This window comes from Lasioglossum baleicum, chromosome 7, assembly GCF_051020765.1.
Source record: "Lasioglossum baleicum chromosome 7, iyLasBale1, whole genome shotgun sequence".
In the NCBI taxonomy this organism is placed as follows: Eukaryota; Metazoa; Arthropoda; class Insecta; order Hymenoptera; family Halictidae; genus Lasioglossum; species Lasioglossum baleicum.
Window position 1 is genome coordinate 4690633 of NC_134935.1, and position 14483 is coordinate 4705115.

A 14483-nucleotide genomic window follows, 5' to 3' on the forward strand; every position below is an offset into this window, starting at 1 on the left:
TTTTATTAGATCGAGATAGCAGCCGCAATTTCTCGAGAATTTGCGACTCCCTGTTAACCTAAGCGTATCTATCTTAAACTTTTGTCTTCTGCCTTCAATTTCAGCTTCTTTATTTATATTTATAAGTGACTCCGAGTCACCACTCGAGTTTTAAGGGTTCAAACTCAATCCCGCTCCAATTTGAGAGCTCTGAAATTCCTACGGGAGCACACTCTAGTCTAGAGACCGAGAGGGGAATCCTTTGCTTGACCACGTAGCGAACTTCGAATCAATTTGTTTAGAGAAAGCTGGATGACGAGGTCGCAAAGGGAGTAGGTATTTCGAGCTTCTTATAGCGGGATTGGAGGAGCTTCTCCTGCAAAAGAAGAGAGTGTCGTCGAATGATAGACAGAGAGAGAGAGAGAGAAGAGGTCTGCGAGAAAACGAAGGTAGCCTGTAGGTGAGAAGCGCTAGTAAAAGTTTCACTGACGACTCACAAACTCGGCTCCGATATCCTGCCGGTCTTCTGACGAGATTCCGGCTCGAGGCTCGTCGGCGACGCTCTATTCCGTCGAACGTTTCCGCGCGACGCCAGGATATTACCAGGACGACGAGGAAGCGGAAGTAACGACGCCTCTCCTGGAGAACCGGCGGCGTGTCGCGTTGCCGTACGGGACAGGAGAAATAAAAGCTCGCGCTGTGGCATAGAAAGCAACGAACTGGTGGGCGGTCGGGTCGAACGAATAAATAAAACGGGGGAACGGGAAGGAGCAGCTGTTAAAAGAAAATGGCTGCGGTGAACCGCTATCAAGTGGTGCGCGAGACCGAAGCCGAGAGGAAAAAAAACTGCAGCAGCAAACAGGGAAGAACCGCGAAGGCAAAGAGAGAAAGACAGTGTGTGTGTGTGTGTGTGTGTGTGTGTAAGAGAGAGTGGACGAGAGGGAAGCAAACATTAGTAACACCGGTTGCGACGAGTATTAAACGTATACTGTTCGTCCACGAGAAGATGGCACGCCAGAAACTTGTACTGTGCGTGCCTTGCAAGTAGCGTTATACTGCAATAGTTCCCTACGAAGGAATACATGACGTCAAGATGACGATGTACCATCTCCAGTACTACTTTATCCTTCGAAAAGTTGGACAAAATGAAATCATGCCCATGATTAAAGTCCAATAATCATATGATTAATGAATAACTTACGTAATCATGACACGATTACTTTTGTTCAATACTAAACGTGTTATCGTCTTTTTAAAAGTATCCGAAGATTACTGTGATTCTCGCTGCGTTTTTATTTCAACAATACCGAAACACGAAAAACACGAGTATACTCGGGCCAGTAAAGTGTTGAAAACGACACGAACCCTACTAGCAGCCAACCCCCTTAAAAATCCGAGAAGACCAGCAGTCGCAAGGCGATGCTGCAAAAAAACGAGGCAGGTGGTGCACGACGAGCAAAATGAAAAAAGATGGCGCCGGCCGAACGGGTCAAGGAAGAACGAAGAAGCACGACGTCGAGGCAGAAGCGAGGTAGGAAAGGCGGGCCGGTGAAAAACGAGGGGAAAAAGGGAAGAGCAGGAGACAGAGAAAGGTTTGAGCAAACAGGTCAAAACAATTCCAAAGGGGACCCGACGCGGAGGGAAAGGTTAAACGAAGGAAGACCGAGAGAGCGTAGGGCGGCCAGCGCGTTATAATGAAACAGCGAGCGGGGCGCGAGCCCGAGGAAAAAAAATCTAATTAACAATCCCGTTCAAGAGTTATGGAGATGATGCCGAGCGGAGCGGAGCGGCGCGCGGGCCGGCAGCACGTCGCCGCTTTTCCCTTGTTCGTGCCCGGAGGAATTTTTCCCGCGGGATAATTAGCCGACCTTCCTCCTCCGGCCTGGCCCCTTACCCCTCTGCTTGTTCCGCAGCCTTTGGTCGAGCATTTCCCGCGATCATCCACGGCCCAACCCTCTCCTTCCCGAGCTCCGGCCCCGTAGTCACTCGTGTTGGTAAACCTTTTCCAGATGAACGCCAATTAACGTGCCACCCCCGGTTCCTCGGGCTCGGGCTCGGGCTCGGTCTGCACGTCGGAAATTGCCAGTTACGCGTCCGACGCTCCTCGCGGCCTCCTCTTTCTCCCCTTTTCGCAAGGCTCCCTGGTGTTCCCATTCCCGTTTACGGTGCGGCGTCGCGACGACGACGTGTCGTTTCCAACGCACGTACGACGGTCGACCGGAAGCCACAATACCGACGTTACCGGTACACGCCACCGTCCGGATTTTTCGACGACCACCGTCAATGAGGCGTGGCCACCGCAATTTCCGGGCGACGCTCCACCGGTAAACGGACACGTAAGTGCAAATAATTAGGTTTCCGGACGGCACGTGGCGCCCCGTCAGTAGAAGTCCATTTGCTCTTGATTTTGCAAACATCTGTCTAGTAAAATGAGATTGTACTTATAGACGTTTATAGCTGCTAGTTTTCTAGAAAATCCAAAGTAGTTCGTCGCTGTTACGTTTAACAGCAGGAGAGTTAACGTTTAAAGGGTTGTTGGCGTTCGAGGATGCACTCGGTGAAGTTCGGGAAGGTATTTTGTCAAGTATAACTAAAGGATTTTAAGCCTGTTGTGTTTTATTTCACGCGCGAAAGAAGATACGAAAGTCGTCCGAAGTTTCGGGCAATTTTTTCTTCTATTTTCAAGCTAGCGAAACTTTTAATGAAGGATCCGAGCGCCCGTTTAATTTCCCCTCTTTTCAGTTGGGTCTGTGTTATAATTGTGCTGAGCGGTAATTGTTGGGATGTAAACGCTTGGCTAATGAAGATTTTAAGAAAGCTTCTCCTCCGCAAAGTGTCCTTAAGAATTATGTCGTCTACATATTTTCGTCGAATTGTGAAAACGCATTCGTAATTGGCCGTGATCTTGGGATGTCTCGGCGGAAGACATCGAATATTAAGATTGCGATTTGCAGAACAAGTTCGACAAGCGAGTTGCGTGAATAATAAATGGATTTGGGAACAGTGTAGCAACCGGGGAATTTCTGCACGCGGGCCGGGGCATTTCCTTTCAAAGGCTGGGGACCGGCTCGTTTCCGGGAATTTTCATCTCGCGACTCCTTTAGCTCGTTCCGCGATATCTGCTTTGACTTCCGCTCCCCGTGTCGCAAACGGTTCGAGCCGAGGAGCATTACAAGTCAATACGTCGGAGCGTGTGTGACGTAATTTAGGATCGGCATCCCTCGAGTCATACTTGAAGCGTAATCCGAGCATGAGGAATTCGCCGGTCGTTCGAATCGCAGGAACGTTTCGCTCGTTGCGCAATAGGACCGGTGTACTATTTCTTTCGGGGCCTCCGTATTTAGTTCGTTCCAGCGAATTGTCCATAAAAGTTTCGAGCGGTATAAGCGGCACAATAAAAGAAGTTTTATCCGGAAATTCGCCCGGCCTCGAAAGTGCCGCTCGCATATTGGTCGCGCGCGTTCCCTAAGCCGGGAATAATGCTGTCGCTCAAATATAAAATATGGCTTCAGTTGGAAAACGTCGTTGCCGAACTTTCTTTTCGCCTGCTGACTCTCTCGCCTTGAATGAGAAGATTACTGCGCCCGTTATCCGCCGGGAGAGGGAATTCAGTTAAGGGATCGTTCGCTTTTTCCGGCATGCAAAAACCATTTTCTTCGCTTGACAATCGTCCGTGATTCTTCCGCGAGGCGTTCCTGCAAGAGTGTTTCGGAGTTGTGTACTCTGCCTTTCGATTTCGTGAGCGAATATTTTCATATTTTGTCTGAATATTTGTATACTAACTGAATTTTGTAAATATAGTTCAGAGCTCTGAGACATTTGGTGTTTCTCGTATTAGTAAACGTTCTAAATAGTTCTCATCCAACTTTTGCTACAGAGATCCTAAAAATATGTTTTCCACAAATATTCCACAAGAGCAAACACGTTCGTTCGCAGAGAATTTTTTCAGAAACGGATGTTAACGGTTTGCTTTGATCTCTGGTAAAAACTGTGTTTTATCGTCTGTTTAGCAAAGTAGTTGGCAATGCTTCTCGAAATTCTACGGTACATATTTTTCGAAGACAAAAAGTGTTTGCTCTCGTGCGACGCACTTTCAGCACGATATTTCGATAATTTATGATTCACCGGGCAAATGCCTTGCCGTAGTCATCGTTCGGACCGAAGCGATTAAGTAAACGCTCACGGTTATTTATCGCGCGAGCTGTCGCGATCATTAAAGCGAAAATACGTATTACCGTGTCGACGCATTATCCCGCGAAATATCGTTAACACCCGGGGATCGTTTCAACTAATAATTTCGAGGGTGATTTAAAACGGCGCCGTTAAAAATTGTAACGCTCGATCCGCTGCTTATCGCGTTTTACGTTTGCTTACTCGCGCAGCCACGTACTGATTAAAAACTTGTCATATCAAAAATGGTTCCGCCGCACACTACACGCCGAGCTCGTTTTAATGATCACCGAAAAACGGAAGCACGCTCTCGCCTTTCACTGTGGTAAGCGTGAACTGGTTCCATTGAAACCGTTCGTTTTCATACACTCTATTTGAAACAAAAAAGTTTCCTTTTCCGCTCGGAATATTCCCGCGTCACATTGTAAGCAATCATGCAGCGCCCGGCTCCAATTGAAACACCGTTAAAAAAATAGTATATTCGTTACTCGAACGCGTCCGTAGGCCAGCCTGTGGTAAACGGCAAATCACGCGACTGTCAATAAATACTATTGTTTCTACTGCTGTTCGATTGCTGGGGCGTTGCGAGCGCGATCGAGTTTCTCGGAATTTTCGAAACGAACGCAAACGGGAAAGAATGAACATTCCATGACACTGATTTAAATGGGATAGTATAGCCAGAAACATTTTCTGAGGTAACACACTGGAACTATGGGACCTGTCTTAATGCCGGATTCTACATTTTCCATAATGCACGAGGAGAATTAATCAAGGAAATTAAATTAAGAAATTTTCACAAAGTCTACGATACAGCTACATTCTTCCGTCGCACAGGAACAGTATTCGTAGGTTTCCTTCGGACAGGATTTATGATGCGAACGTGTCTAAATATCCTCCTCGAGGATTAAACAAACTAGGGTCATTCGGCGACCAGTCAAGGCATCTGTTTAACGTTCAGTTTTTATACACCCTCGAAATTGCAAGATGTCATAAATTTAGTCCCTCCGAAGGACCGTCCACGACCGTTACACAGGGTGTCGAATTACCTGGAACCGTCGCGTCGCGTCGTCGACCGAGTAAGATCTCGCCCCACTCCTCCTTCCCAGGGCCTCATTCAGAGCTATGGGAAGGAGGTCCTAGAAGTCAAAGTGTGTACTGATTGGGAAATGCATCTTTCTGCAGGAACCAATCAGTGCATCTTATTTCATATTCGAGAATCCAACGAGCATCGCGTTAGGACTAGAAGACGAAGTCGCTCAGTTGAGTTTACGCTCTAACGCCGTGACATTCTCCAGTCCTCGGGTAGACAAGTAAAACGCACGAGCCGTTGTCTTGTCAATCGTTCATTACATGTGCAAAGTTAGCATCACGGTAGTTCGTCGTCCAGTGATCAGGACACCCGACAAACCGGGATCGCGTCGGTCGAAATCCCTCGCGAACCGGATCAAATCAGTCGAGATCCCTCGCGTGCGTTCAATCACAAACGCGAATCCTCATATCATCATCTGTGCGCGTATAAAGCAGGACCCGCTAGATCAGCTTTACTGACGAGTCCACTAGCAGGTCCGGGACGAAACGCTTCCATTAACGTATTCATGCGAATCAATTATTGTCTTTTGCGATCATCTTATCATTGAACTAGCTGCCCAAGATTAACTTGGCGGGCAGTGATCCGGAACATACGCGAACCCACAGTTCCGCGGCAAAACAACATATTCAACATAGCATGTTTTCAAGAAGTGGCGCAACTTGATTCTTCGCCACAGTACATCCCATTCCCTGATATTGTATAGTGAGAAACCTCGCATCGTACTGCCAGAAGCAAGCACAACCATTTCAGATGGACAGAGCGTTTCAACCATTTCAGGTCGGCCAGCACGTAAACACGTAATTTAATTCGACAAAGGGACGGCTTCCTGTGTCGGGGTATCAAAGGTAGCGCAGCTTATTCCCCAACATAATTTCTGCGACATGTCGTTCCTCGGTGACGCGACGCGATATTACGGGCCGGCGCGGCGCGGCGGGTGGCCTCGGTGGTATGGGAATTCGTAGGTAATTTTCCGGGAGCCGAGCGTCGAAAAATCGCGTCGCACGCAACTATTGCGGGTCCGGCCTTTGTGGATTCCGGGACGGATAAATTGTGTCGGTGAGTAGGAGAGCCGTTAAAAACTTCAATTGCGCGCGCGGCGATGTGCCGACCAGATAAAGCACATGCAGCCCCGCGAGACCGCCGCGTCGCGCGAGTACGAGCGGGTGTACGTTCGGCTAGGACCAGCGCGCGGCATTGTCCGACGCTTTCCAGCTGGCATAGTTCTCATCTTGATATATTTTCTCATTCTGTGCCATTGCGCGGCTGCGGTGGAGCCGCTCGAAAACAGTAGAACCGGCGCGGCGGCTGAACACGCCGTGGGCGGCCCGAAACGGCCCGATAGCGGTCCTCGGTTGTTTCTGCTCGAATATTTCACCGAGCGCGAGCCAGTCCGCGACGCCTCGCTCGCGTAAACATTCCCGGTTTCGAGGCGGAGATGTTCAAAGACGAAAAAAAAAATACAGAGTCGACTTTTTCCGCGGACGATCCGTTCCGAGCTCTGTTGCACGATAAACGCTTTATCGTGCGAGAGTCGTCTCGCGTAAGCGCGCGTATCCCGGAACCTCACGATTTTCACGGGGCGCTGACGGATCTGTTTATTGTCTAGCTCCGGAAAATCTCCACCGATGTTCCCCGGCAACGTATTTTTCGGGGGAACGTTTGAATGCACGCCGCGGATCCGACAGTCGCGTTTGACGGCGACTCACAATTCCGAACGAGCCACAGAGGCAGCTGGATTTTTCCCGAACTTGCCGGAGATTCCTTGGATCAGTACCGAAATCAGGACGCCGACCGACGCCGACGGTTCGGTTCGGTTCAATTTGTTTTCGAACACAATATCTGCCTTGGGAAATATTCGGCTTGTCTGGTCGCACACCGACTTATTCTACTCGGCTCCTATTTCTCCGGTTTGGCAGATTTTGAATTCCCGCGAGGTTTGTTTGCGCCGTACGTTGTGTTTCATATGGACGCATTTGCCTGGCCAATGATTGATTTACATAGCTGATTTTCTACCGTGACACCATTTTTACACAATTTTGTGCATTAAACGGCTCAAATATCTCCATACTAAGCGTAGCTACTGTCTCTCCACAAATTCTACAATTTCCCTATGATTTCGCAATGCATCATGAATGGGTCTCGAGTTCTACATTTGAAACGGTTTCGGGTTCCCTTTTCAATGAAGTTTCGATTACAACTACCGCGGTACGTATCAATCAGATTGTCGATTCGACTCACCTATCACCGTTAAATTGACTTTGGAGTTGCGTGTCTGCCCGATCTGGAAATCGACACGACACCTGTAGATGCCGGCGTCCTCCTCCCTTATGTCGTCGACACGGAGCTCCGCCGGCGTGGTTCTCTGCGTGAAAGACGCTCGGTTTGAAAACACCGACTCGTTCGACCATCTTACCGCTTTGCCGTTGTCTTGATTCCTTGCATCAACACTGGAAGAAATTTCAAAGAAACAATTGTAGGAATATTTTATAGGAACTCTCTCCTACGTCTTGAGTGTGGCGTATCGGATTAAATAACTCAACTCTAACACTTTCAATACTGTCTCTTTATTAACTCTTCGCTCTCTGATCGCAACTCGCAACTCTACTCGCTCTCGACTCTCACACTTCTGACCCCACAGCTCTTGCATTCGTTCCTTTTATCCATTTCCATTCTTCTCTCTCTCTCTTCATCAGTCTCGCATCCATTCGGAAAAGTCAGTCGCTCACGTACTCCCTGCGCTTGGCACCCTAGCCACTTGACGCTTGTCGCTAAGACCCAAACACTCTTCTTTCACACCTCGGCCTAATCGGCCCAAATAGATTTCCTTTCATACAAGACCCAAACAAGTTGGCGCCACGATGTCGCGTCCACAGTCACTGTAAACATTCACACCCCTACACAATGGAGTAACCGGAACGAACAAGCTGTTATTCAGGACTGGGAACATGACGAAAATGCGCACCCAAAATGTATAAATTATTTAGAACCTTTAACAACCGAGCATGGGGATGAAATGAAAAACTGGGACGAGTCAGCGAATCGTCGAGGTTGGCCGGAGCCGTTGAACCGGGAGATGGAATAAATTGTCGCGGGGATGGAAGTCAACTTGGCCGACGGAACCGGCCACTAATCTTGCGTCGCGTCGACGGCCTGTTTGCGGCCCTGTCCCGGACCGATGGAGAAACGAGCGGACACAGGGCCGCTCGGACCGGTCTCTACCTGTGTACGCGCGTACCTACCGTCCGCAGATTGATTTGTATCTCACCTGTAAACCGACGTGGCGAGATCCTCGCGATACCACAGCACAAGAAGCACCGAGTCCCCATTGTGGGTGGTTGATATGTTGCAGGGAAGATTCGTGGGATGACCGACCAGCGCCACGATGTGCGATATAGGGACTGTAACAGAGTAACACATGGAGACGTGAGATTACATCGCCTGGATCACGTCGCGCCATTACAGCCGACTACGGTTTAATCTCTTATTGATGCCCACGTGACGTTCTGCTCGAAACACCGTTCACCCAACGCGACGCGCGTATATACTTTCTCTCCCCCTGCCTCTCTACACTAAATTGTCAGGATTTATGGCGCCCCTTCAACAGCCCGTTCCGTAATCCTAATGGATCTAACAGTTTTCCCCTCTATTTTCCTTCCTCGTTTTTATATTGTATATCCATTAGATGGAGCTACTGCTCTAGACAAACATTGTTTAATCAATCGAATCGAGTGCCGGCTGTCATTGGAATTATTCATCTTTCTACTTTTCTTTCGTTTTCGTTGTCTACATTCCTTTTTTGCAGGATTATTTTGTACACAGCCTTTAGAAAAAAAGAGTTGGGTGTACAATAACCCTTTGCTGTCGGAACTTTGTTAAGAATAATTCTAGAATAGTTCCATTCTATACGATTTTTTTCATTTTATGAATTTTAAATTGATATACACTCCTCAAAAGAATTAAGGGATCACTTGTGCGAACCTGAAAAATTGGTCCCACTTTACGTGATCATAACTCCGTCAAAAATTGCCGTATCGATATCGTTAAACAATGGTTTGAAAGCCTGAAACCTCTAGTTTTGAGCTAAATTTTGAGACTAGATTTGAAATCAGCGTGAAAAAATCTACGGGAAATGATATATAGCATGTTAAAAAAAAAATTTTCAGCGCGGTACACATTTTCTGGAAATTCTACATGTTTAACGAATTTTCTCAACGTCAAGAAACGTTCGTACCATAATCTCTCTATTTTTCCCATATTCTGCAAAGTTTCAGCTTTAATTAAAAAAAATTTCATCGCTCTACCTCATTTCTATCGAAAATTCTTTGATTTTGAATCGAGTTTGGGCCTAGCAGACTAAGATTGGTCCAGCGGCCCCACCCACAATTTTTATTGATGTTATGTGAAAAACAATAGTTTTACGTTAGTTTTAGGTTGAAAGATAATCCCCTAAAATTTTAAGTCGCTAACCCATATTTACCTCAATGTTGAATAACTAGGATGAAAAAAATGGCACAATATTCAACAACCACACAATTTACACAGGAAAGATAGCCCTTCCAAATGATATTAACGCGATTTATAAAAAAAATTTGTTTCTTCCCGTGTGATGTTCCAAAGTTGCACAAAATTTTTGTTAACCGTCAATGTTGTCTTCATCTCGCTATAACTTTCTAAAAACCCAACATAGCAACAATTTGAAACAGAGCATCTGAAACTAGAGGTTTCAGGCTTTCAAACCATTGTTTAACGATATCGATGCGGCAATTTTTGACGGAGTTATGATCACGTAAAGTGGGACCGATTTTTCGGATTCGCACAAGTGATCCCTTAATTCTTTTGAGGAGTGTAGTATACCTCATACAATACTTAAATGTTTAGTAATTTAGTAATTGATTCGATACACACACCAGCATATTTAATGCTAAAGGATAAAAGTCTGAAAATATCAATGTTCATAAGCATATGTCTACCTCGGTATGTGAATACCTGCCGCGAGAGATGGAGCGATCTTGGCGAAGTGGGCTGCGACACTTAATTAGAAAATTGGTTCGAAGCGAGCGACGAGACGAGACGGGGGTCTAAGCGCGTTCGGAAGCATTCACGTAACGAACAACACGCGAACGTCCATTCGGCCTAGCGACGACCAACAATAAGCTTTTGTTCCCCCGTCCTTACGTCGCTCGGCCGCACAATATCCATTTATTCCGAAGATAATAACGGCGAACAGAAGAAGGATGTTTTCGGCGTTGCGGATGCAACGAGCATTGTCCGCAACGATTCCCCCTTCCTTCGGTTCGGTCGACTTTAACCCTGGAACGATCGCATCTGGGTCACCCGAGGACAACTCGAAGCCCGTTTTGCTGGCGACGAAACAAAACCCGGGACGATCCTCTCCGCAGCTTCTCGTCTCGTTCGCCCGAAATGTACAAATTCATTCTCGGCCTCTTTACAGAAAAATTCGTGTCTGCTTATTCGAAATCAAATAACAATTTAATCGCTAAACTCTTCGGAGTTATCTACACAGATTTAGACATTTGTTCTAACTTCTCAAACAAAATCCGAGTTGTATATGTCACGTCTGCTGACGTGTTGCCATAGGTTATAAGCATAGTTAATAAGAATAGGATATTGTAACCGTAATTATTAAGAATATTCATTAGTTATAAGTAGTCATACTTCGCTCCGTTCATCAGATCCGATTCTCACCTCATACCATACACCCATTCTTATCTTAACCCTTGAATAATAATCATATCTTAATGTATTCCCCGTAGCAGTATCACGTAGCATTCACCGTAATCATTAATCGCGCTTCTCATAACATCCGTAGCGTTATGTCTAACGAGACATCGCGTAGAAGATAAGATACCTATGTATTCGACCTCACGATCCTAAAAAGACTTCAGTTAGTTCAGTTCAATTCGGACAGCCAGTCTGTCACGTTCGTTCAAGACTCCAGCGAGGCTCGTCGCCTCCTGGATGTCCCGGTCCGGACTCCGACGAGTCCTCGCTCTCATCCGCCTTTGAGCGGTCCTGCTATATCACCCGCTTCTAATTCATTGTAATTCCATTTCATACGTTACAAATATATTCCCAGTTATTAATTTAATAAGTGAGTCTCGCTTAGTTCTTCTCCCTATATCCTCGCGCTTGCGATACTTTCCTATTCAATTCGCGTTCGTCGCTATCAATTACGAAAGCTCGTGCGCGTCAACGAACGCGAGACGGAGGACAACAGCGGGGTATCTCCCGTCAACCGAGGATCACCGACGACGTGATCTTCCTAGGACGAGTGAGGATCATCGTTCTCCCTACCACGATCCAGTCTGATTCGACTGCAGCCGTCAACGAGCAACGAAAGCAGTTCGCATAAACGAAGCTTGCCTGTATTCACCGATCGCCCTACTCAACTGTCCGATAAGTCGCTAAATATTTCCCTGCGAAGATTCGCGCCGTCACAGTTATCTCTGCTGTCGTCCGCCGCTTTGGGCGAATCTACTGTAAGCGTTAAGTAGAATACGCATGTTCGCGAAAGTCGTGGTTCCCAGTCAGACGTCGGACAAAAGGTTGTATCGCATTTGGGAGCGTCCAGTAAGGGGAATGGGTCGCGGAACGATAGTTTCGCGAAAGTCAGACTCCGGGACGTAACATATAATCCGATACTAAACATGTTATCGTCCTTTTAAAAGTGTTCGAATATTACCGTGGTTCACTGTACATTGCGTTGCGAATTCGAAATACATATTACATGTCGGATGCTTGCGATCAGTCAAAGTCTACAAGCTTACCTTCGCGATCACGCGGGTCAGGAAAGTGTTATTCCTGTGGAAAGTAAATCAACAGGCAGCACGATACGTTCAACGCATTCGTGTCGACCATTCGTGCTTCCTGACGCAATGTTTGCTTGCGGGATGAAAAGCTTCCCCAGAGATCCTCTAGATTCGGAATTCGCTGTGTGCGAAGGAAATGGTAGGAAAAAACCACACGTGTGTACACGATACTTTTCACAGACAATGTTTGTTCAATGGGTGGGAGATGAAGTAGTTTGAAGATAAATAGTCCGACCGAGTGCTGTTCACTGCATAATTTCAGTGGTATAGGTTTGCGTTTGGTCTGGCTGCATCATCTGATATAAATACCGAAAGCATTTATTCTAGTTGAACAGCTGGAATAATCCAATGATATTCATCGCACGGATTTAATCCTTATCTGGAATACGGGGGTCTCTCGTGACCCCCACAAAATTTGAATCAAAGTTTCCTTAACGTTTTTAGAACATTTCGATTATTTAGTCTTCAATTATATACTTGAAGGTATCTGAGAAAATTTATACAGAATTTCCGAAAATCTAAGTAAACACTGCATCGCTTAAGGGTTAACCTTCCGAGAACATTTCTTTCCGTGGGTAATCTCTGTTTGATGGATCCACTATGGACCCCTCGAAAGGGTGCAATTCCATGAATTTTTGATACGACGACGACGGTTGTCACGCACGTGACGCTCTGTCAATAACCGTGGCCGGTTAAGAACGACGTGTGAACGGAAACTTCGGCGCGGATGATGGAAGAGATTAGCGATCGATTTTTATAAAAGCATGATATGCAGTCAATTTGCGAGAACGACGTGTCGCGTATCTCAGAAAAGTTTCCTCGACGCGTTATCAGTTTCAGGGCGACGAGGAAAAATTCAACACTCGAAAAAACATCGATAGAGTCTCCCATCGAGCGGACATTTTCTCGCGGATCTCGAAACGAAGCGCTCAGTTTCGTACTAGAAATACATTCTGCACGCTTCTGACTGTATTTACACATCATTTGAATAACTTGCTTGATTTCTTTGGATAATTCTAATAAATAATTGTGCTTTGAGTCCGCTCTTCGTTTCCACTGCAAGTGCTCAAAATCTATTGGTAAGTAATGTCAGGATCACTCTGCATTAATCTACCCAGCGTTAGGATTACTTTCAGGCGGATTACTCCATCTGTCTGACCATAGACCGTCCCTATACTACTCGTTTGACCGCAGGTTATCCCTACTTCACTTGTCTGACCATATAAACCAGCCCTGTTCCATTTGTCTGACCATGGTAGACGGAATCAGGCTAGTCCGACACCAGATCTATCTCGAGTTACACAGCCGCGTTGAGTTTAAGTTGTGTTTGCAATTAACACGATGATTCGGGCATTGTTTGAGTTGGATCCGTGCGAAATGAAACGGTGAGTAGGGGATCGAAAGATTAGGGTCGGTAAATCCATTCGGAAACGAGTTCCAGCGAGATGTACGTTGGGTCTACTTGTTCCCCATTCTTTCTACTAAATAAATCCGAGGAGTTAGCTGGGTCCCGGTGAATTGGGTCAGTGTCAGCGTTCCGGACGGGCCAAATACTTTTCTATCCCGGCTCTAACATCCCGAAAGGATCCAATCTACCTGGACAAACAGCGAGGGTGGTAGCGTAGTATCCTCACGGAGCGTTAATCACCGTTCCCTGATCGGTTCGGAACCGATAAAATCGGACAAACAGGTCCAGTGGCCCAACGGCCACTCTCTTCCTGCTGATATTATCGATTCGAGAGCGGCGTGCTATCCGGTGCCGGCCGACAGCCGTTTATGTACACGTTTCCCGCGATGTGACAAACAGCACGACGCCGCGCCGGCGACGCGGCCCCCGTACACGGGATAATGCATGGTTGTCGTTGATACGTCGCGGGAACGTCAAGTCGGATTTTCGTGCCGCTCCGACAAGCCCGGACCAACCAGCCACCCGGTCCAAAGGGGTTGAAAACCTCGGACGACGGCAGAGTTACGTCGCGACGGCCTGCCATGCGGAAAACTGGCCCCTGGAGAAAAATACCGCTGAGCCTGGATCGCCCACAGAGTAAGACGGTCGCCGCAGTCCTTTTAGCTCTTCCGGCGACCTATGCGACGAAAAGGACGTGTCCACTGACGATTACGTGGCTATTCCCTTCCTCCGTTCGAGAATTATTCTCGAGAACACGATCGAGTCTGGCGAGCTGAAATTTTGTTTATATGCTTGTGCATGTTTGATGCATAACAGCTTAAATTTTATAAGATGTAGGTTTATAAAAATTGTAGGAGCTGTTAGTAATACGTAGACTGCAGACTTTTGTGCAAAATGAAAATCGAAAGGAATAAATTCGACAATATTGACAATAGAAAGGCAGCAGAGATAATCGAGTCGCTCGGGTCGGGTTGGACGCGGGGCGTGCATTCGTACGAAACGGAAT

The 14483-nt window shown here is 46.8% G+C and overlaps 1 protein-coding gene across 1 annotated transcript in view; it reads right to left on the bottom strand.

Annotated features, from left to right (window-relative positions):
* Positions 1–14483, bottom strand: part of LOC143210364 (neural cell adhesion molecule 2) — a 345972-nt gene that overhangs the window by 83509 nt on the left and 247980 nt on the right. The window contains exons 2-3 of the mRNA XM_076427154.1: positions 8505–8637; positions 7478–7686 (exon numbers count right to left, since the gene is read on the bottom strand). Of these exons, the coding sequence (XP_076283269.1) occupies positions 7478–7686; positions 8505–8637 (342 nt within the window). The remainder of the gene's footprint in view (positions 1–7477; positions 7687–8504; positions 8638–14483) is intronic.